Below are 24687 nucleotides of genomic sequence, written 5' to 3'. Positions count from 1 at the left end.
TGTGTGTGTGTGTGTGTGTGTGTGTAAATGACTTAAAGACAAAAACTACTTGACTGATTGCCTTGAGATTTAGTGGAGACATTATTTTGGGTGTCTAGATGAAAAGTTAAACAAATAAAAGTTACACCCTATAGAGTGATTTTTCATCAAAACAATCGTAAGGGGTCTATGGTATTTTACAGTGCAAGTCTATGAGATATGGTTATATAATGTTACATAACCACTTGGCCAAAGTTCATGGGATGTTCCATTATCCAAAAAGGGGTGTTTTCATGTTTGAATTGTGTTTCTCTCACTGCATGTGTATGTCAGTTATTGGATTTCAGTTTTGCATATTGCCATTGGCAGTATTTTCAATTTATAGTCTTACGGGTTTGTTTTACTTCCTAAATATTTTGAGTGTTTATATTATGTACCTTCAAGATGTCAAAGGTACAGCCCTGGGGAGTTTATGAAAATAACACCATACAAGCACTAGAATTCTGCCGGTGCAAAGAGTAATACCTGTTAGCACATTCTTAGTACCTGTACTCATATGTATTTGAGTTATGCAGTAAATAATGACTTTTAACTACAAATAGGGCTGCCATTCAGTAAAAGTAACATGACCCCAAAAATAATGCTTGTGTATAGTTCCTTTCTTCAATTGAGTTATGCAGTAAATATTCTATTTTTAACTACAAATATGGCTGCAATGCAATCAAATTTGCATATATGGAAAACAAAACAAATTGGCATGCATATATCCCATATGATATGTCACCTTTGTGTAAGATTTGAAAGAAATCAGATTTGCATGTCTGAGAAATGATGTATTACGGACACACACGGAAAGGTTGACGGGTGCATGGATGACGGACAGATGGATGGAGCCCATTGTAATAACGTCTCCCCCCCCCCCCCCCATTGGGGCTAATAATGAGAAAAAGATACAGTAATCAATAGACCAATAAGAGTTCTTACTTTGTCACTGTCATACTTCCATTCAAGTATATCACCAGCATCACCATAGCAACCAGCACAGCTGATGATAGTGGCTTCATTGTCTGGTTTTCTGGAAACATAAACATGGACTAGTTCTGTTATGTTAATTGTTTGTTGTGATGAAATGTATAATTTTATATTATAAGGCTGGTTTTCTATGATCCAAAGGCTGTATAAGTATGCTTAACTTTCTCTACCTCTCCAAAACAACTTACTGCAGAAATACATACATTTCAATAAAACACTACACCATCAAAATCAGTTTTTAAATTACCACAAAATACCATTTTGTCCTAATGCTCATCTTCAAAATACCCTTCAAACCATGTTATACCCCTCCCCAAAATATTAAATACATACATACCTTGTTAGTATTAGACATCTGACTGGGTTTTCTGACTGCTTATGTTTGAACAACGGTTCCAGAGTTATAATTTCTGAAAATGATGAACTTTTCTGACGTCGTACAGTCTTTGTGTCATTACCCACACCGAAATAATCAGACACCACATCATCTAAGACCAATGGGGCATCAGATGATGTGTCATCAGTTGATGCTCCATTAGTGACGTCGTTTGGTGTCTTCTCTGAATCTTCATTTGGTTCTTCTGACACTGATGTACCTCTCTGATCTTCATAAATCACGTCAGTTTCATCTAGACTCTTACAAGACTGATATTTGACATTTCCCCTCTTGACGATGGAGACATTTGGATAATCACCAGTGAAACTCTGACTTCGTGGCATCACACCTTGTAACGCTACTTCTCGTGATGTTGGTGATGGCATAACATTCAAGTATGCTAGGCTTTGACTCTTTGATGTTAGTCTTCGAGTTGTCCTCATGAAGATTTCCTCACCAGCCCACATTTGATGGTGCACTGGTTTTTGTGACCTTTGATCTGTGACCTTGTAGGCACACACGACACCATCCCCAGTACCTACCCACAATTCATCATTGTGGCAAAGCATTGCTGTTACCCTGGAGATATTGAAGTAAATATCTTCATTCTGAAATAAATGTCAAAAAGGCACTAACTTATCTTGAGATGGACATGCATTGATAAATAATATTCTTTGAGTCCAAATAAATTTAGAAATTTGTGAATGGTTTCCCAGAGCAGCACCTTAGTGTTGAAGAAGCAGGAGGAAACCGGAGTACCCTGGATAAACTTGCATTGTTCAGCAGGTCAAACTGAGCATCACCCTTCTTGCATACAGGCAATCACAATTTCAACCTGTTACTGCACTATTTATGGATGGATAAGATCAACCACTGATAACTTTAACATGTGCAATGTCTACTTACTGGTATTTCAACAATTTTCAGAGAACAGATTGTGGTTGTCTGGTCGAAAATGACACTACAGTTACAAAATAGTGCACTTTTAACATGGTGAAAGATTCAAAACAAAGGTTTCACTCAATACTTAGCCATGCCACTACACCACCTAGAGATAACATTGACAACTAATTATCAGATAAAATGTCTTTTTACAAGTAATTGACCAATTTAGTGAATATATCTTTGGTTACTTGCTGAAAAAAAAATCCCAGTTGCAGCTAGTGCAGGTATAACAGTCAAGTCGCGTCGGCAGATAAAATAATTTCACAGATCTATACTTTTGTGCCTGCTGGGAATAATATTTTTACAGTGAATTTTTCAATACTGTGTTCTGCTTTTGTGTTTGATACAACCATGCAGAAACCAACAGGAAATTGCATATGCCACACTTCAATAGCAAGATCATATTTTTTGCTACATTTAGTCTATAATCATTCGATTTTGCTATATAAAACTGCATGGTATTGAGAAATTTGCTTTAAGTAAGAAGACATACCTTATTGTTGACTGCCATAGAGTCATTTGCAATATCAAACACTAGAAGACACAGTAGTGTTTTTGTATCCCACAGTTGTAACAATGAAGTGCCACGTATAGCTACCCACATCCCTGAGTTACTATACACCATCCTGGATATATGGTCATATCTGTTTGTAGACACTTCAAACCCAGCTAGTTGATCTAAAGAACTATAGAATAAATTAGAAACAAGTTAACAATGTGGTGTTGACAATAACTAATACAAGACCATGACAAAAGTTGCTGGCAGTAATGTGGTGCAAAGATCATTCTGTTTTCCTTTATTTTCAAGTTGTTGTCACTAAAATGATAATTTAATTTGGTTACTAATTTTATGTTTGGTAAAAATTGTTCACGTTACTCTTGCTAGGGCACCCTCTAGCGACGCAAGTTTACGGCATTTGCCTCTATTTTTGTATGACATTGTTGTGGTGTGACAGTCATGTTCTTACCTTAGCACTAACATCCCTACCATATACTAGATAAATGGTCAGGTGATTTTTTGATAAAAGTTGTTAATATACATTACATACATCCTCTCTCTCTCTCTCTCTCTCTCTCTCTCTCTCTCTCTCTCTCACACACACACACACACACACACACACACACACACACACATACACACACACACACACACACACACACACACACACACACACACACACACACACACATTATCTTTACTTGTTTACAGCATGATAGGGCCCCAAACACTCTCTATGATAGCACTACTGAACAGCTTGTCTTGTCTTGTTTTGTGCATTTATTTACCTGATATCTAAGACATGAATAGTGTTTCCACATGAACACCATAATTCCTGTTGTTGTAGTATAAAGATTAGAGATGACACTGGATATGCACTTATGGGTAAATAGATCACGTCGTCTCTAGAAGGTACTTCTTCAACTGACCTTAAATTCTGTAAAAGCACAAAAATGTTATATTGCATGAGGTGATTTTAGGTTGCAGTTGTACTATAATTCTAGAATATCAATTTTTTAATGACAAAACAATCATCTTTATCTAAAAGCAAAATATGTCATATCCACTTTTACTCTGTTTAGTACTGGTATTACCACAAGACAACACACAGTTGACAGTCGCGGTAGTAGATTGTCACTCACACTAAATACATCTACAGTATCACTTCTCCCTCCCCATTTGGAATGGTTTCCCCCTTATTTCATACACTGCCAGTGTACAACAAGCCAGCACTCAGCCAGTTTTAGTAGCAACTTTCATCTTTGGGTTTCATCTCCTCTCCCAAAATCTGAAAATTCTCACCTTAGCCCAAACTGTGCCTAGCATACCATCAGCCAAGTCAACACAGTTTTAGGGGGCAGGATTATATCCCACACTTAGTCCAGACATGCCTCCGAAATCAGATGGTTATCCCCTTACCTTAGTCCCCCCCCCCCCCCCCCCATCAGATGGTTCAGCTCCAACGTAAAACAATGCCAGTTTGTTTCAAGCCAAGCCAACAAACAGAAGTTAAGTTGTGGCATTATAACTAACACTTAAATTGGGCAGTATGTTGTTGAATTTCCACTCCCCATTTAGATGTACTTCCCTTACCTAAGCTGTCCCCCCCCTCCTTCTTCAGATAGTTCTCTCCTTACCTCAAACACTGCAAGTGAGCCATCAGCCAAGCCAACAAACAGAGTTTTAGTAGCAGGGTTATAGTTCACACTTAATACTGTATCACGCATTGCCATGCACCACAAATCTCTTCTGTAAAACAAAGTACATTTAGTTATTGTGCAATTATATTGTTTCCAGAGAATAAGAACAGTTTGTCTAGCGATATCTTCCAAGTTTGTTAGCTTTTGTAAACAAGTGGGATGGACTCAACTAGTTACAAGACAACTCAGTATTTTCCATTTTCCCCTTTTCCCATCTTTTATAATGTAATTTACATATTTTTAAATGATTATTGTATTTGGAAATGAAGCATTATAACTAGTATTTTTATTTTGAGATGTACATGTTTCCTTCATCATCATGATATTACTACATTTCATTATCTGTTACTTTAGTAAGACAAGCTACATAAATCATATAGCAGCACCTGTACCATCATCACCTCTGCTAGCAAGGTTGAATGAAATAAAAAATTTAATATATTTTCTCCACATGTACAATTTTGTGATTTCACAGTCTTCCCAACTTGTACTAATTACTAAGACTGGTGCACTGTTTATGTATGCATGGTTGGATTTAGATTAAATTTTGAGTGAAGATCCTCAATGAAACAGTGGTAATTTACTACATTTGGTGGAGATCCAATTCCAGGTCTAGATTTTCACAAAGATATTTAGTTCTGTCATAGCATTTCCAGCATTTAGCCACCGACCTCCAATCCTTGATGGTGCCCTTCTTGGATTTTTGAATTACAGTATAAATGGCTTATTAGGAGAACTACTCAATAATGGTGAAGGTATGTACACTGCCTAATGCTTTCAAGTTGCAAAATGGCAATTATTACAATAAGTTTCAGAGTCTGGTGTGTTTGCCTCTTTACAGCACCATCCAAGACACTTGTAAGAATAGTGTGTTTGCAATGTAACAATTGTTAATAGTGCTAAAATAACCTCAAGTTTGTATAGTCACTAGTCCATCACCACAATTGCTAAAATCACCACAAGTTTGTAGAGTCACTGGTTCATCACTACAATTGCTAAAATCACCACAAGTTTATATAGTCACTGGTTCATCACCACAATTGCTAAAATCACCACAAGTTTGTATAGTCACTGGTTCATCACCACAATTGCTAAAATCACCACAAGTTTGTATAGTGACTGGTTCATCACCACAATTGCTAAAATCACCACAAGTTTGTATAGTGACTGGTTCATCACTACAATTGGTGCAAGGTGTAAAAAGTCTTTCAGAATATTTTCCTCCTCTTTATCGGTGTTCCAAATACTGCATACACATTTCATAAATACATATTACTTAACTGTCTTGAAATACTGCATACATATTTAAAATACATGCTTCATTGTCTTTCTGTGGGATTAAAATGCATTAAATGACAACTTCAACTTTAATCATTCTGACAGTTACAACTTACAACCTATAAATTGTCACACTAAACACAAAAGATAACCATATGTATTCACAGGAAATACTTTGGATAACCTTTAGAGACTATGGATCCAAGGTCATCTGAGGTCATGACCCCATAAAGTAGTGCAATGTATACACTACTGAATAGTAGTGTATACAAACTGCATGAACTGATTACATGCCATTTATCAATTATCATAAAATATGTGATATTCAGTTTTATAAATCTATATCATGGTTAATTTTTAACTACTACTAGCTAAGGGCTCCTTCTCTCTTCTCATCACTTGCTTCATGTTTTTGATAGGGTTATTTGATAAACAGAAATTGAAGACAACGCAAAAACGAAAAGTGGTATTAGTTTGCTTGCTTGTGTGTGTGTGTGTGTGTGTGTGTGTGTGTGTGTGTGTGTGTGTGTATGTGTATGTGTACGTGTGTGTGTATGAGTGTGTGCACACATGTGTGTATACAGGTGTATTTGTATATATATGTGTGTGAATGTAGATCTTGGATCATTGTCTTTGATTCACTTAAAAATAACTACTAACTATGTTACTGAGTACATTATCCTATCACTAATATTAGATTTCATGATATTACATGTTAATACAAAGATACAGTGTACATTTATTTGAATCACATGTGAGATGAATGGTAAATCAAATGCTTTAAAAACATCACATTTATTCTCTTTGACAATAATTAAAGGCTGAGTTTATACGTTTTTGGGGTGTAATTTTTGACACACCCTTTTATAGGGTAAATATGTAAATAAAGTTAACCTCTACAGACAGCCAGGGTCATCATTTATCAAATCAGATTATCTATTGGCTGATACTATTGATGTGACCTTTAACCCCAAATTTATCAAAATCATCTAAATCTATTTTTTTTATTGGTCATTTGTTTTGTCTTCTGGACTAAAACTTACTTGGCAGGTATCTTTTTATCAAATTTGTACAAAATGTGCCTAGTTATTTTCTATACTTTAACGTTAGATTTATTTTTCATATTTTTTGTCTTATACACTGAAACGTTATTATAGGCAATTGTTTTTAATCAAATTTGCACAAAATATATTTCCAAATTCTGTTCATTTCTTCCTAACACAGAAAGGAGTTTGTAATACATCTTTTTAGACACTGTACTGCTAACAGAAAGTGGCAAACTGTCTTGTATATAAGCATGTTTGACAGTGTTATCTGTGATTTTGCTAAGATTAGGGAACCCCAGTTACAGAAAGGGGTATGTGAAGTATGGTAAAACTAGCATAGTTTTAATACATTACATGAATACATGTTCTGTAATTTTGGTGGAGAACCCTGGTAAAATGACAGAGGAACGTTGAACTCAGGCAGATTTTACCTGCTTACCACCTGGAACAAAAATACTCCTTATTATTGTCCAAATGTTTAGAGTCTTTTGAGAATTTGCCCTCTCAAAACAGGAAACATAGCCTCAAATGATTCTTGACAAACAAATTAAATAGCTGCTAATGTTTGCATGTTCTGGGATCATTATAATGAACCCTGACAAAACCAAGGACACACATCTTACACCCATTAGTACTGGTACTGTTATTCCTGACAAAAAACAACAACATTTACTCATGTGGGAGACAAGTCCTTTTTCTGGGTACAGATATTTCATTTGTTTATGCTGGCAGTATGATATACATCTCAAACGATTGTAATATCAACAACTTAACTATTATACTGAGCATTCAACTACGGAAAATGTTGACCGAGATTTTCAGATTGCTTAAAATAATTACAGGTAAGGGTTTTCACATGGGCATGTCCTTGGCTTGACTTCTGAAGTGAAAAGTGGAATATAACTTGACCTAAAAACATCGGATGTTGAAAGACACAATGGCAGGAAATGGCCCTCTAAGATAAACAAAAGGTTATGTCAACAGCTTTGAGTTGTACCAGTCAAGGCAATGTAAAAATAAATAGAAGTTGACAAACAGATCAATAGAGTGCATGCTCAGACAGATCTTGTATCCTCATACCATATCTCATAACCTGGTATTGTTTATCAGTCTGATAGCTGGTCTGAGGACAGACCAGTTACTGTTCTTAGTTGATTCATGCCAGTTACACTCATCAGCACTGATCATCCATTCCGACCTCTCCAGTATCTCTCGGGCCAGGTCACATTTGACCATTCTTACGAGTTGATTACTGACTGCGGCCTCATACAAGGGTTGTTCTGATAGTAATTCTGTGCTGGCAAAACTGAGGTAACTTTAATCAGTCATCACAATGTTGAGAACACTCGTAGTACTGTTCTTGACAGTGTTACTAACAACGCCTGTGGTACTTGGGAAATCCAGTAGACTGAAACACTGTCAGTATTTAGATGAACTCTCTGATCAAGAAAACATAGACACAGGATTGGTTGAGAATTGGCTGGTTGATAAATGTAAGGATGCAGTATTAACAGACGTCATGACAACACTGGTAGAAATTGTGGATTCTACACTGGATGGACAAAAACACTGCCAAGAGAATAAACATGATGATGAAACACACAAGCATAAGATCAGAAAACGACAAGTTTCCATGGAGATGGTTGATGATAATGAGCCTTCAGAAAAGCTGACCACTCCTAAACCTGATGCAGAGACTGGTGAAAACGGTCATGATGTAGTAAGTACAAAGCGTCAGTTACATCATCTACGAGATTCCTTAAAGAAATTACAGGGACTCCAGGAGACAATTAACCATCGCCAAAGTGCTCAGATTCATACTTTGGAGAATCTGATGTCTGAATCCTTACAGACTAGAAATGATGAATGGAAAGCAAAAATGGAAGATTTTGAAAAAGCTATTGAAGTCTGGGAAGCAGAGAAATATGTAGTACAACAAGTGCGTGAACTGACAGCAGAAAACAAAGAGATGAAATCTAAAATCGCAAGTATGACCCATACAATGTTGCAAATGCAGACATCGGTGTTAGATAATCTTCAACAACGAAATACAGTGAATCAACAAATTGACGTTTTGCTCTCGAAGTTTAGTAGTTTGGATGTGAGACTGAATGAAACGAAGGGAGGTGTCAGAACCACAATCCTAGATATTCTGCGACCCCTTGGTTCACGTATTAGTGCAGTGTCAGCAACTGCGCATTCCAATCGCAATATTACACTGGCGTTACAGGAAAATTGGAATCAGGTCATACAAAGCCTGCAATCTTTACAAGTCTTAGCTCAACAACTTGACGTGACGACTAGTATGATACAAGATGAAAATACAGAACAATTTCTTAACATCGACAACAAAATACTAGAACTGCAGAACAACCACAATGCTTTTAGAAACAATCTTGAGGAGCTGCAAACAGAAATCCACAGTATGTCCGAAGACGAGAAAAACACCAAGGTAGACTTCGATATCTACAACGAGAGATTTAATGATCTTGAAATGTCACTTTCACAGGGACAACAACAACAAGATGAAGCAGCCAATCACATGAACAAACTGGTGCAACAATTTAACACCACAATGCTTAGCTTGGAAAAACAAGGATTCACCAAATTTACAGAGCTTGATAGGCGTATCGAAACTGTAGAGAACCAGACATATACAATGGAACGTGATCTGAACAGTGTAAGACGTCAAGCTGTGAATCTCGATGAGACTAAAGCTGCCTTTGGACCAGTACTGACCTGTTTCACCCAAGTGACACAATTAGACAGTAAGATAATGTTTTAATCTTTGGGCAACTAATAGTGATAGGATTTGATTGTTAGGTGATCATAAATTCTTCCGTAAATAACACAAGATAAACTGGTCAAACACAAGAACAAAGAATTTATTTCCTGGTACATGCTATGTCCTGTGACAAAATCATCTGTTTTAGAAAAGTTGCAGAATTTCCCGCAAATAGCATATTACTGTGTTGCCTAGCTGCCATTAATCAACAGTTATAAGATAAAATTTATTACCAAATGTGGTCAAAACCATTGACAGTATTATTCAGACATGGCTGTCAGGCCATACACAGATTATTCAGATATATGAATATTCACCGTAGTACATCGTAACTACTAGTAGCTACTCGTCTTTACTCGTTACGACGCGTAATTACGATGCTTTTGATTTCGATGTCGCCCCTAACTGTACTAGATGAAATGAATCAGTGTTCTCCAGTCTGTAAGGTATGCCATCACACATTGGTCAACTCTTTTTGGCTGGTGAGGGTGGAGCAATATGACGTATCTTACAGTCTGTGTTCTCAGTGAATTGAAATTATAGGAGGATGTGAAAATGTGATGACAAAGCAATTGCAAGTGTGGCAGGTAGCTTTCTTGGCCAAAGCCAAGGGTAACAATAATGAAACAACAAGATGCTTACAGTATGGGCATTAGTTATTGTGGGGTAAACAGAATAACTACTCAAGTAGATAACAGTACAGTTGTTTAAGAGAGCAAAATGAATGAAGAGATCTCAATGGGGATAGTGAAAATAGAGATGAAATAAAAACAGAAGGGTACAAAATATCAAAGCGGGGTGCAAAATATTGATAGCAGGGTCCTGGGCTTTACTAAAACCTCTCATGGAGATCATTTCTTGTTAAGGGTTGGTATATTTTTTAAATGGTCAAAATCGAAAGTGAAAATATACAGCTATGACTGGTTCAAAACATACATTATCATATCAATTCAAAGGATCACCTGTTTACAAATTATGCCAAAAGCAGACTGCAACATGTGTGGCAGTTTCCAGAATGGGCTGGCACATGTATGGAAACATGACACCAAAACATAGTTTATTTTCCAATATGGAATAATTATATGTTTACTTTAAAAACATTTTCAAAATATCAATAATTGACTAATAAAATATATTATGCATTGATATTCTACATTTGTAAATCTAGCACCTAACTGAAAACATGTAACGCCTAGTGACAGCTACAGCTACTATTTACAAACAAATGAAGTTATACAGGGAAAGTGCTTACTAAATTCAACACCATTCTGACAAGTTCGATTTGCATGTAATTTATCTTTATCTTAAACTTTTAAAAAATAATTTTCAGGTCATGCATGTTACTATGCCGACTGCAGTGAAATCTACAAATATGGAGGTGTTAAAGAGAGTGGTGTGTATACGATTAAACCGAAAGATGGGTCACCGGTTAGTGTTTGGTGTGATATGGATACGGCAGGTGGTGGTTGGACTCTGATTCAACAACGTCTTGATGGCGCTATTGATTTCTTCCGAAACTGGACAGAATACAAACATGGTTTTGGGGACGTGGATAAAGAACACTGGCTGGGTAATGACAACATTTACGCGCTAACTCAACAACGAAATTACGTCTTACGAGTTGACCTCGATGACTGGAGTGGTAAAAGTCGGTTCGCGATTTATGACGGATTCCGAGTAGGAGACGAGTTTAGTAACTATGTGCTTCAACTCGGTGGATACCATCATGGTAGTGCTGGTGATTCTATGGCTTATCACGGTGGTGCCCAGTTCAGTACAAAAGATCGCGACAATGATCAAAGTGAGGCTGAAAATGCTGCTCTACGCTGGAAGGGTGGATGGTGGTACAGACGTGGATATAATGTCAACTTAAATGGTTTGTACTACCAGAAAGGCCCTTACACTAGTGAAGACAGCTGGACTGATGGCATAGTATGGGAAACCTGGCAGAGTTGGTGGTATTCTCTCAAAGGTACAGCAATGAAAATACGCCCTAGACTCTTCTAGAAGACATTCTAAATAGGCACACCTAAGTGCTGTAAGTTTAATAGTGATTTTAGTATTTTAGAAGGCACTCCTAGGAGTATGAAAATAAACAGGCATATATACTTAGTGTGCACTTAAAAATTTGTTGACTAACTGAATTTTGCAGTTGTATTTTCAAAAGTGAGCATTTTCAATGACATCTTAACACATTGATAAACAATCATACATGATAGCTGAATTTAAATTACAAGACCTGGATATTTTCCATTTTGTACTTTTTGTGGATTTTTTTGTTAATTCTCATATTTACACATCTGTATTAGTGGAAATATTAATAGAAATGCCCTAGTAACTGTAACAATTTGTGGTACATGTTACTTGATATTTTTCATAAATTTTTGGTTGCTGGAAATTACACCAAATTTTCAAATGAAATGGTTCAAACTTATATAATTAGCTGAATTACCTGTCTACTAATCATTGATAGCACTGTGTACACTGCACTGATGTCCATGTGTAAACAGTACAAATAAACAATCTGTACCATTAAATCATGTCAACAAACTGAAAATCTATTTAAAGGTTTCTCATTAGGTCATCATCGTGTACATGCTCCAGCAAATACAAGAACTTCAAAAAATATGAACTAAAATTGTGAAAAGAAAGTTGTAGTTACTGGGGATTTAAAATTACATGATTGAGTTGACTCAATATTGTGTTAGAGATGAAACTATGAGAATAATTTGTACTTATTTTGTTGATGTACAAAATGCATAAAGATTACATGATTGAGTTGACTCAATATTGTGTTAGAGATGAAACTATGAGAATAATTTGTACTTATTTTGTTGATGTACAAAATGCATAAAGATTACATGATTGAGTTGACTCAATATTGTGTTAGAGATGAAACTATGAGAATAATTTGTACTTATTTTGTTGATGTACAAAATGCACAAAGATTACATGATTGAGTTGACTCAATATTGTGTTAGAGATGAAACTATGAGAATAATTTGTACTTATTTTGTTGATGTACAAAATGCACAAAGATTACATGATTGAGTTGACTCAATATTGTGTTAGAGATGAAACTATGAGAATAATTTGTACTTATTTTGTTGATGTACAAAATGCATAAAGATTACATGATTGAGTTGACTCAATATTGTGTTAGAGATGAAACTATGAGAATAATTTGTACTTATTTTGTTGATGTACAAAATGCACAAAGATTACATGATTGAGTTGACTCTGAGTCAATGTTGTGTTAGAGATGAAACTATGAGAATAATTTGTACTTACTTTGTTGATGTACAAAATGCATAAAGATACCATGACAGTGTACCCAGTAATATGACGTCCTCATTAACAGCAGTTATACACATGATACGAGACTCTAACTATAGAAAAGATAGACAGATACAAAGTATACAATGTAAAGTTTCATATTTTCCCTGTTAGAAAATTATGTAGCTCACCTATAAAGGATATTATACCATACTCAAGCCAAGTTATTGTCTTTGAAAAGAAATATGCCGTCACGACAACCTGTGTCTACATCACTGGTTTTACGGTGCTCAAAATATGCCCTGGTTGTTGTCATGACAACCTGTGTCTACATCACTGGTTTTATGGTGCTCAAAATATGAATCAAATCACCATGATTTTCCTAAGTTTTCATAAATTATGCCTGAGAAGGTATAATTATATCACTCCTCAATGTCTGTCTTCATTCAGCTGGAAAGAAAGATTTGTGACTACTTGTCTAGTGACTCATATTGACAAGGCTAAATAAAGAAAAATATTGGGGTATAATATTTAATTAGACTGAACCTTCAATGTGATAACAATTTTGTTATCACATTCGAGATAAACTATTTACACCATGTATAAGAAAAGAGGCATATTTGAGAGGGGCAATTTTGCTATGTCTATTTGTCACATTTGTACAAGACCCACCTTCAGCTGAGTTAAATTGATAGAAGTGTAAACATGAACATTGCTTAATAATCTTGACTTTATAAATTCCAATGAGTGAGGTGAGCTAACTCAAATTTATGCAAGAAATATTACACACGGAATTCAAATTACTGGCCATGGTGCCATGTCAACACTATTGATTACTCTGGTATATTGTAGCTCAGAGATTTGTCTTTGTGTTACTATTTCAAGGAGCTCTCAAACCAATTGGATTTAACACAGCTGTTTCGGTATTTTAGAATTCAGCACACCAATTAGATTATTCACAGTCCCGCTGTCACAACTGTGGATTATTCTTTTTGCTTTGGTGTGGATAGCTTCTTGAGAAAGCAACACTAAGACAAGTCTCTTTGCTAGGTATAATGCAACAAAACTTGTATAGGTTACTGTTATTTATGGCACTTTCTGTAGATTTTATGCAGCTAATACTGTCAGGGGTGTTTTTGTACAACAGGTTAAATCATTAAAAACAAACAGATTTTTTGGACCAACAATTTCACAAAGTAGGACATGACATTTTATTAGCTCATTTAGAGTGAATTCTCAACTCTCGGCTATTTCTGTACTGCAATGATTAACATCACCAGAGGGTGACAGACCTTAAGGAGGTGATACCACAATTACAAGCTCCTACGCATTGGTGATATACACCGGTGCCTTCAATGGCGGCCACTTTTGCCCTATTACAGAGTTTATGTCACACATTTGCTACTTTTTAAAAAATTTAATGCATATTTAACATATAACATCCATGATGTTAAGAATAATTAGTTTATTGATAAAATAGACTGAAATATATTCCAATAAATTATGATAATGTACAATTCCACCAACAGCTAGTGTAGTGTATATATACAAAGTTAGCAGTTGGTATGTCAACCGGGGACCAGTGTTCCTTTACATATATATACTTCAAAAAAATTGTTCTAGTGATATAGAAATTTCACCGAACAGAAAAGGTAATTCATATAATTATGTATTGTTTTTGAACTAATCTGCCCTTAGATACAATGTTTATTTCTAGTATTCGAACACCATGGCTATATGACAAAATCCAATATGGCCACCACTGAATGCAGCACTATTTGGTACAGTTGGACCACAAGTTGTGGAGGTTGACTTTTTTTATGGTAGCATTGCATAGGAGCTTGACTTGAGTTACTGTTGTAGTCTTTGTCAAATTATTGTTTGGCAATTTCAAAGTTCACAGGAAAATTAAATTGGACAACATTTTCACTACAGTATGTGTCAAATATACACAAACTGTTGCCTTACTCAAATGATAAAATTGATCAGGAAAAAAGAAATAAATACATACATACCTGTAATGGCAGTTTATTCTTACTTTCGTCATTGACATTGACACTACATATACATGACTCATTCTGTTGACCTTGACATATCCAGATACACCCTGAAACAATCACAAAGAAACAGATACTTGGTAAAGTACAAAAGTATAGTTTAACAGTGGTATACACACCTGGCCAATCACCATAACTATTCATTACACTACAGACCAGTTATCATAAAGACAAAAGATTATGTTGTTTGGCCACTAGGGGTGCTGTTTGGAACAAGCCTTTGCACAAGAAGTGAGGGTTATGATGGTTGACTACTATTAAGCTTCCTTTGGCAAAAAACTGTTTCCCAGAGTTTCTATGGCAAAAGTTCAGTACTCTCAACCAGTTCAAAAAATTGCACTCGCACCATTTCTGGTGACTTAATTTTTAGAAAATCACAAATTTGTTTCGGCCACATTTTGTTGACTGTGACATTACTGCCTGGTGATTTTAGCTACACTTGTCCTCATATGGGACCAGAATATTACATTTTCAATACTAAGTTAAATTTTGTTATTTGTACTAACAATATTCTTTTGACAAATGTTCTTCAAATAGAGGTGACAGCAGAAGGTCAAATAACCAGTCATGGTGTTAATAGAAAGCAGTAGATATCGTAAACTTGGCCAGCTTTTGTATCAGATTTTAATCATATTAATATCAGATCTAACCTTACCTGGTTTATATTCTATAGCCCATTCCATGGACTGTACATTAGCTTTCTTTAGTTGTTGTGCTGTCTGCCACAGCTTTTCATTCTCTTCTCTTTCATGTCTCTCTTTGTCTCTTTCACTAAAGTGAGTTTTTAGTCGCTCCATGTGAAATTGTTGTCGTTTTGTGATGAAATCTCTCTCAGGAAATGGTTCTAGACCTTCAAAGGCAGCCTTGTATAGAAAGATAGTTTGTCATTACATTTCTGTTTCTCCACATTGAAAAATCTGTTGTCATGACAAATAGAATGACCAAGGTGTTTGAATACCTTCACCTTGGTTTGTATGTGGTATATTGTGGTACTTAAATCATTTGTTGTGTAATGCTTACTCAGTTAAATCATTCTTCACTGTTATTTCCCTACATTTTTCAGAAATTATTCTAAACTGTACCCTATCGTTGTATTCATCTGTTGGAAAATGCTTTGATTTTTAGTCTCTAAATTCCTGCTTGGAATTTATTCATAACAGAAAATGTCAGTTCTAAATCTAAATCTAAAATACCTACCTATTTCACTCAATTTGTTACAAGTTTGTACTGTGAAAGGTGAAGTATTGTCAATGTGACCTCACCTGTACAAGTCCTTCCACATCAAAACTAAGTTTAGCTATAGACTTCATCTGTCTCATAATGGAGATTGTGTCACATTCCTGTAGTAGTTTGTTTTCATGTAGTTTCATTATAGCTAATGAAAATCTAAAGAGAACTACAGGGCCCTCAAGAAAGAAACAATCCCAAATACGAAGTAGAGTCTGAAAAGAATTCAATGAAAAACATCAAATGATTCTTAGTGTAATATAACTTCTTAACTTTATAACAAAGGAATGTAAAAGTCGTTATGACGTATACTCTTGAAATATTTACTTTTAAAAAACAAAAACAATTTCAATAGTCTTGTAGTTGTAACTTGTATCTTGTTCATAATTAATCTACTAAAAATAAAGCTTTGACGTGATACAGATTTCATACTCAACAACACAACACAACAACACAACACAAAAAAACACAACACAATACTACACAACGCAACACTACACAACGCAACACAACACAGCACAACACAACACAACACAACACAACACAACACAACACAACACAACACAACACAACACAACACAACACAGCACAGCACAGCACAACACAACACAACACAACACAGCACAGCACAGCACAACACACACATGACAGACACAGTCATGGTCCTTCTAAAACTGTTGATGACATGACATTGTCAGCAACATTAATATATCTCTATTGCATACACAAGCTTGACCTGACTGCAGAAAGGCAGCTCGTAATAACACCTTTGTCAATTACACGTCACTTAATACATAACATTACAATACTCACCTCAAATGGTACACTATCAAAAAAGATAGCTAGGAACCAGTTGAGTGTGATTGTAGATAAATCAATATCCACACTAGAGATATGTGTATGTAGTAGAGGTAGTTTACGTTGTACCAACTCTTTCAACACACTCTGATCAGCCTGGGCTCCAACCAAATTTCTGTCAAAATAATTGTCTGGGAAGTACTTCTCAACAATGGCAACCAAACACCTATGAAAGATTAACAAAGAAATCATCACAAGTAAATCCTTTTACAATGTAAGCTCTGACTTACAAGTACAAATTAAAGACTAGTTTTATTTTACTTATTTTACTTTTAATGTAAATTATGTTTTCATTTTGATTTTGAGTTTTAAGCTAGCGAAAGATCATTTTACTGTACTCCATTTCAATAATGTAAATTTAGTTTTTGCTTTGACTTTTAAGCAGGAGAGACACCAATAACAAAAACCTGCAAAAAACCCCTCAATTATATCATTTCTGCACTGTACCATTAGATGGCACTGTTGATGGGCACAGGCTAGACCCTTGTAAGTTTAGCTGGGAAATTAATATTATTAGTGCTGTATGACTGTTTTCACTCTTAATAACAGATGTGAGGTTAAGATGATGATAATTAATGAAAAACTGCCTCATTATTTAATAAGTTCAACTGACAAGGTCTGTTTTATCTTACCAAAATGCCAATTCAGCTTCCATAAACAAGAGACATGTAGCAACCAGAAAGTTCATACCCTGACAGTAACCAATCTCAGGATTGTGTATACAAAATGCTTCCAACACCTGTTGAAGTTGGTGGACCTAAAAGGAAACACCATGACAGCAATTCAGCACATTGTGACATGAATGAATATCTAACAGAATGTGGTAATTTGGAGCAAAGGTTTTCAGCTATAGACAATGGACCCTTCACTGTCTATGGTTCAGTATCATTTATTACTATGGTAATTTACAAATCCAAGATTTGATGAAAATATTATTTCACCAGATGTTAAAGTTATGACACATGCAACTAAGATTTGATATCTGAGTATGAGGATATTTGTTAATCACACTGTTTGATATACCACAATATAGGACTTTGACATGCAGTAATATCCATAATGTGCAAAGTCAATGAAAATCAATCAAGCTGCACAAAAGGTATGGTCTCAACATTGCTTTTTGAGAAAGACATAGTTTATAGGAACTTTCTATCAAAACAGTCCAACGGTATGTGGAGTCCAACATCAAGACTCAAAACTATGCATGTTGTCTCATTATATTTTGTAATCATTTCCATACAAACATTTGTGTTTCAGTCACATTAGGATTGTGTATGACATTCATGATACAACCAATGCAACAACATCCAGTTCATTTTCTTTTTGCAGCTGCATTAATGTTGACTGTAGTAGGCATCGTTGATAAACTAACCTTGTCTGCATTAGCATCTTGAAAATGTATGTTTGTTGGCATGGTTCTGTGTAGGTCCAACAATATTTGTCGCTGATAACACTTTGTGATAACACTGTCAGGTATTTGATCAATCAAAGACTTGTAATAACTAGTTCCCTGTGAAAAACAGAAATTGTTACAAATGGCCAGTTTATTTTCAGCATTGTGTTCTAGCTAAAAACACAAAGATTTTAAGATAATTGTTTGTTGCTGTGACCAAATATGGATACACTGAAATACCAAATATGGATGTTACATTGCTATGACCAAATACGGATAGACTGTATAGATTTGTTCAAATATGGAATCAACTTCATTGCTTTGACCAAATAAGGGCATAAGAGTGTGATTCTTATTAAATATGGGAATTATGCTGTTGTACATGGCACACATTGCTGCAAAAGAAGGGTTGATAATGCTGTTCTCTCAGTATGACCAATGTGACATAACACCTACTATAATAGTATATTATTAATCATCCACTACCTACCTTGAAAACCCTGATATTCTGTACCTCGCTATAATACAGTATTAATCATCCAGTGCCTACCTTGAAAACCCTGATATTCTGTACCTCGCTATAATACAGTATTAATCATCCAGTGCCTACCGTGATATCCTGATATTCTGTACCTCGCTATAATACAGTATTAATCATCCAGTGCCTACCGTGATATCCTGATATTCTGTACCTCGCTATAATACAGTATTAATCATCCAGTGCCTACCGTGATATCCTGATACCCTGTACCTCGCTATAATACAGTATTAATCATCCAGTGCCTACCGTGATATCCTGATACCCTGTACCTCGCTATAATACAGTATTAATCATCCAGTGCCTACCTTGATATCCTGATACCCTGTACCTCGCTATAATACAGTATTAATCATCAGTGCCTACCTTGATATCCTGATACCCTGTACTTTGCTATAATACAGTATTAATCATCCAGTACCTACCTTGACATCCTGATACCCTGTACCTTGCTATAATAGAGTATTAATCATCCAGTGCCTACCTTGATATCCTGATACCCTGTACCACGCTATAATACAGTATTAATCATCCAGTGCCTACCGTGATATCCTGATACCCTGTACCTCGCTATAATACAGTATTAATCATCCAGTGCCTACCTTGATATCCTGATACCCTGTACCTTGCTATAATAGAGTATTAATCATCCAGTGCCTACCTTGAAAACCCTGATATTCTGTACCTCGCTATAATACAGTATTAATCATCCAGTGCCTACCTTGACATCCTGATATTCTGTACCTCGCTATAATACAGTATTAATTATCCAGTGCCTACCTTGACATCCTGATACCCTGTACCTTGCTATAATACAGTATTAATCATCCAGTGCCTACCTTGACATCCTGATACCCTGTACCTTGCTATAATACAGTATTAATTATCCAGTACCTACCTTGACATCCTGATACCCTGTACCTTGCTATAATAGAGTATTAATCATCCAGTACCTACCTTAACATCTCTGATATCTTGTACCTTGTTCAGTGCTAATTTAGTCCACACAATTACCCTATACTGTGCTGGTATACCACGATGTACCATATTCTTTAATATAACCTGGTGGATGGAATGGACACCATGGTGAATGTAATAGCACATGTAGTATCAAACATAAACATGGTTAACATCCAAATACAAAAAACAAACAAACACATTTTAATATCAATAAGTGAAGCAAGTATTCTTACCGAGTGGTGTAAATCACTAGCATGTTCTCTTAGAAAACTTGTCCAGTTGGCACGATGATGCTCTTTTTCCTACAATGAGTAATGCAGGAAATGCTCAAAGAACAGCAAGATTAAAGAAATATTTGTAGCTATATCTGGAGTGAAACATGTAGCCTCCCTACCCATGTCATAAACATTACTTTCACTAAATTATGACAGTGTCATCACACACTGTGCTAGTGAGAAGTAAAGAGCACCTTACCAAACACATTTGTTAACTCTGGGATGGTGAGTGTAGGATGTTCTAAGTTCATAAATTGACAGCAGAGTTTTAACTTTGGTGAAATCAATAGTCTGTAAGATATGGCATTCGTGCCATGCTATAAGCCAGCACTCAGGTCTGTACTAAACTACTGGTCTTTGCCGCCGAGATCAAAAGATTTTGGCCATGCCTGGAACTTGTGATTAGAACCTCAAATACAGACTTAGTCATTACCAAACAAACAAAACAGTTTCCACTTCTGATGTTAAGAACAGTTGTTGTTAGGGCGCGATGGCGACACTTGCTACTTTTTTGTACTTGGGAAAATACCAGACTTTGGCTGGAAACTTATGTTTACTATTGATGTAACATTAAGTGGCTGGTGTCATAAATCAGCATTTAAAGGCTGATATAATGGTCATTTTGTTACCTTTTACAGCATAACTATATTTGATTGACAAAACTTGATAGAGTATGAATTGCATTTAGATATAGATTTTAATAACAAGTAATGACAGAATTCACTTTTGATAATTAATAAGTGAATTAATGTATTGAAAAACTTGTACTAGTATTTCAAAACTTTATACTGAAAATCTTAACTTTGCATGTCTTTGTACTGAAAATCTTATCTGTGCATGTCTTTGTACTGAATATTATAACTTTGCATGTCTTGTAAAAATGGACATGAACTAACCTTCATTTGAGACATATAATGTTGATGTAGTAATTGACAAATGTAATGTAATGTTATACCCTTGTTAGCATTAGGATGGACATTGCCATAGTGATCAGTATGACCTTCTGTAAAAACCGTCCTACAAAAAGATAAAAATCAGGTGGCTCAAATCAGTTATAATAATCCTACTGGCCTTTTTTTTAAAGTGGCAACAGTTTCACATCCTTTCCTGTAAGCTTCTGCAGGGTGATTGAGAATCTAGTAGGTGGTTGGTGACATGTGACAGAGTATAATTGTCATGTGATCTAGTGACAGGTAGTTGGTGACATGTGACAGAGTAGAATTGTCATGTGATCTAGTGACAGGTAGTTGGTGACATGTGACAGAGTAGAATTGTCATGTGATCTAGTGACAGGTAGTCGGTGACATGTGACAGTATAATTGTCGTGATCTAGTGACAGGTAGTTGGTGAAATGTGACAGAGTAGAACTGTTATGTGATCTAGTGACAGGTTGTTGGTGACATGTGACAGAGTAGAATTGTCATGTGATCTAGTGACAGGTAATTGGTGACATGTGCCAGAATAAAATTGTCATGTGATGAGAACTGTCAAGGAATTTTAAAAAGAACAGTGTTGTACATGCCTGTCATGTTATCACTTGTAGGTAAGTTATCACTAGCACTAGATCATCAGTCAGCCTGAAGAAGTGTCCAGGATAAGATGTGAATGTAAATTGCCATTCAAAATAACAGCAAGTCCAGTAGGATAAATGAATTCATTATTAACTTTATACCTGGATGATTGAGAACATTGATAGACAATAATAATCAGTGTTGTGGATAAATAACCTTTTTTCAGTAACAGTTCAAGCTGATGTAAGTATATGTAGTAAGTGCAAAGTGAATTCTACTATACCTTGCAATCCATATAACTCTAAGTAATACATACAAAGTGATTTCTACTATACCTTGCATCTGGTAGGTCAGGATTGGTCATTCTACATTCTTCTAGTAATTCACATATTCTGCTCAAATGCTGAAATCAAAAAATGTATGAAAATATTGGTTGAAAGATTACCAAACTCATGCTATAAAATATTGGTTGAAAGATTACCAAACTCATGCTATAAAATATTCTTCTGTATGTTAGTTGTCATTCTCTCTTGAATATGAGTTACAATCAGTTTGTCTGTCTGTCTGTCTGTCTGTCTGTCTGTCTGTCTGTCTGTCTGTAGAGTCTCTATCTATATAGCTATGTGGGTCTATGTTATATCTGCTTGTTCTCCTATTCTACCTATGTGTATCATGTGTATATATTAGCTGTTACAGTATCTGTGTGACTTGGTCTGTCTGTCTGTCCATCCATCCGTCCATCGATCCATCCATCCATCCATCTGTCAATGTTCAATTACAACTCACCACATCCCCTCCAAAGACATTGAGTTGTAATTCATGGGGTCCCTCTCCAGTAGCTATACTGATGCTACTCTGTAGTAGAAAGACATAGTCACGCTTCAATCGTTGAATTTCAGTTTCATAATCTTTAAATTTCCTGTAAAAATAAAGTACAATGTTCACGTTTACAGTTGGTAGACAACAACATAAAGTCATTTTGGAATGACAAGTTTGAAATGATTAATTCATCTACAATGGTCCAAAAGCTTGGCAGCTTTCTTGTTAGAATGAATGACATAATAAATCTCTGATTTGGTTTGAAAAAATGGTACAAAGAGTGAAAATTCACATTTACACAAAGGGAGCAGAAAAATAATGTTAGTTTAATTTGTATGATTGAGCTTGATCCACTAAAACATTGGGTTTTCTTAACACTCATTATTTTGCATTCATTACTACAAATATGCATTATGCATTAAATAAAAACAAAATGTACTATTTTTACTCTTGTAAATTTTGACATACCTTTCACTATCTATCAGTTTATGGTTGTCTTGTTGTCTAAGCAAAGATAGTTTCTGAATTTCACTGTTCAGGAAGATGGCATGATCCTGTAATTCTCTGCATTTATCTTTCATTTTTTGACCATTGTAGTCCAAGTCAGGACCTGAGTTCACTTTCCTGAAATAAACAAAGGAAACATTATTCACTGTATCATGTACCACACCTAGGGTCAGTCACCCATTACAACTTCTCTCAGCTATGTATTTAGGGGGTATTGAGTAATACGCCATAATCCAGTTGTAAGAGAGATAACAGATTTTATGGTTTGGCCACTAGGAGTGCTGTTTGCACTCTGTTTTGAGGCTGGGTGGCAGTGAGGGTGTCAGAATCATTGAGTGGTGTAGTGTAAAGGCAGCAGACATGAAGTTACCACTTATTTTCAATGTTGATTCTGTTGTTACAGTTAATGTACTGTTTTATTACCAACTTCCAGCAATCACACTATGCCACTACACTGAAATGCTCTTTACACATATTTGTTCATGGATCATCTATTGCCATATGGTCAGAAACCTTGACCAACTTTTATCCCTCACTTTTCTCAACTCTGGGGCATCTTCTTGCAATGCTAACTAAAGAAATGACTGGAACTTTGGTAACCAGAATGTCATATATCTGTGGTCTCCATAGATAGTGTAACAGGGATATTGAGATGTGTCATAATTTCAGAATACCCCTTGACAAAATAGATACATAATATATATCTTAACAACTTTAGTTAAGTTGCTTAAAAACTTACTTCTTGTCGATTTGTCTCTGTTTTACTTCCAACACATCAATATGTTCAGTTAGATCCACTATAGCTTTCTCTCTAGCTTCTAGTAATTCTTTGTAAGCTAACTCTCTTCTTTGATGCCTCAATAACTCCTTCTTTGTTGATCTGAGAAAAATTATGATACCATTAATGTATCATGATATTCTTTAAATATCTTAAATCAAAATATGACATCACTGCTGTACATGTAAAGAGTTTACAACAAGTTTACCAACAACTCTTCAGTTAAGAAATTACTACATTTGTATATGCAACTTTAAAATCTCAAATGATTATTGCTCATCCTGATACAAAGGACAGCTAGACAGTTCATGAAGTTTCTGTGATGGCCTTTTCCAGCATTATCAGTGCACCTGCCAGTTATCATAGTTGGTCCTTTCCCAACAAGGCAGCTAGTTTGACTTCAGAAATTCCAAAATATGGCAGTTTCTGCACTAATTATTTCCAGCATCAACAGTGCACTGGCTGACACTATCAGCTAACATTATGAAAATAATTTTATGAATGTGAATGTAGTCATGTGTCATCATAGTTTTAAATGTCAGTACAGGAATACTTTGTTCAGGAAAGACTAATGACAGGTGACATCTCTTTGGCCTGCATAGAACAAACATGGTCAATATCATTTGACCAAGCATTGACAAATCACAGCACAGAAAATGGATGACAAGTGTTACCCTAACAACTATGCTCTCTTTATACTTACAGAAAATCTTCTTGCATTTTCTTGAGTCGCTTTTTAAGCCTTATATTCTGTTCTTCAGGGGTCAAGGTAGAATTTGCCTCTTCATCAGAGGTCAAGGTCAAATTGTCCTGTGGATCACCATCTGGTGAACTTGAATGTGATATAC

General features: G+C 35.5%; 2 protein-coding genes across 2 annotated transcripts; both read right to left on the bottom strand.

The window, feature by feature from the left end:
• Positions 1-1495: 1495 nt before the first annotated feature.
• On the bottom strand, positions 1496-20036 carry LOC144441221 (uncharacterized). The gene is made up of 13 exons (XM_078130779.1): positions 19947-20036; positions 18431-18568; positions 17691-17815; positions 17014-17224; positions 16236-16415; positions 15629-15836; positions 14932-15023; positions 12932-13029; positions 4469-4580; positions 3620-3768; positions 2826-3018; positions 1598-1995; positions 1496-1499 (listed from the first exon to the last, which is right to left on the bottom strand). The coding sequence occupies exons 1-13, from the start codon at positions 20034-20036 to the stop codon at positions 1496-1498; spliced, it is 1998 nt and encodes a 665-aa protein (XP_077986905.1).
• On the bottom strand, positions 19993-23291 carry LOC144441219 (uncharacterized). Its single transcript, XM_078130778.1, has 6 exons — positions 23287-23291; positions 23023-23178; positions 22522-22654; positions 22071-22138; positions 20183-20251; positions 19993-20051 (listed from the first exon to the last, which is right to left on the bottom strand). The coding sequence occupies exons 1-5, from the start codon at positions 23289-23291 to the stop codon at positions 20212-20214; spliced, it is 402 nt and encodes a 133-aa protein (XP_077986904.1). The 3' UTR covers positions 19993-20051; positions 20183-20211.
• Positions 23292-24687: the final 1396 nt, after the last annotated feature.

The sequence above is a fragment of the Glandiceps talaboti genome, chromosome 10 (assembly GCF_964340395.1).
Source record: "Glandiceps talaboti chromosome 10, keGlaTala1.1, whole genome shotgun sequence".
NCBI classification, from domain to species: Eukaryota; Metazoa; Hemichordata; class Enteropneusta; family Spengelidae; genus Glandiceps; species Glandiceps talaboti.
Note: the sequence above shows the minus strand (reverse complement) of the source record. Positions and strands in the feature narration are given on the sequence as shown.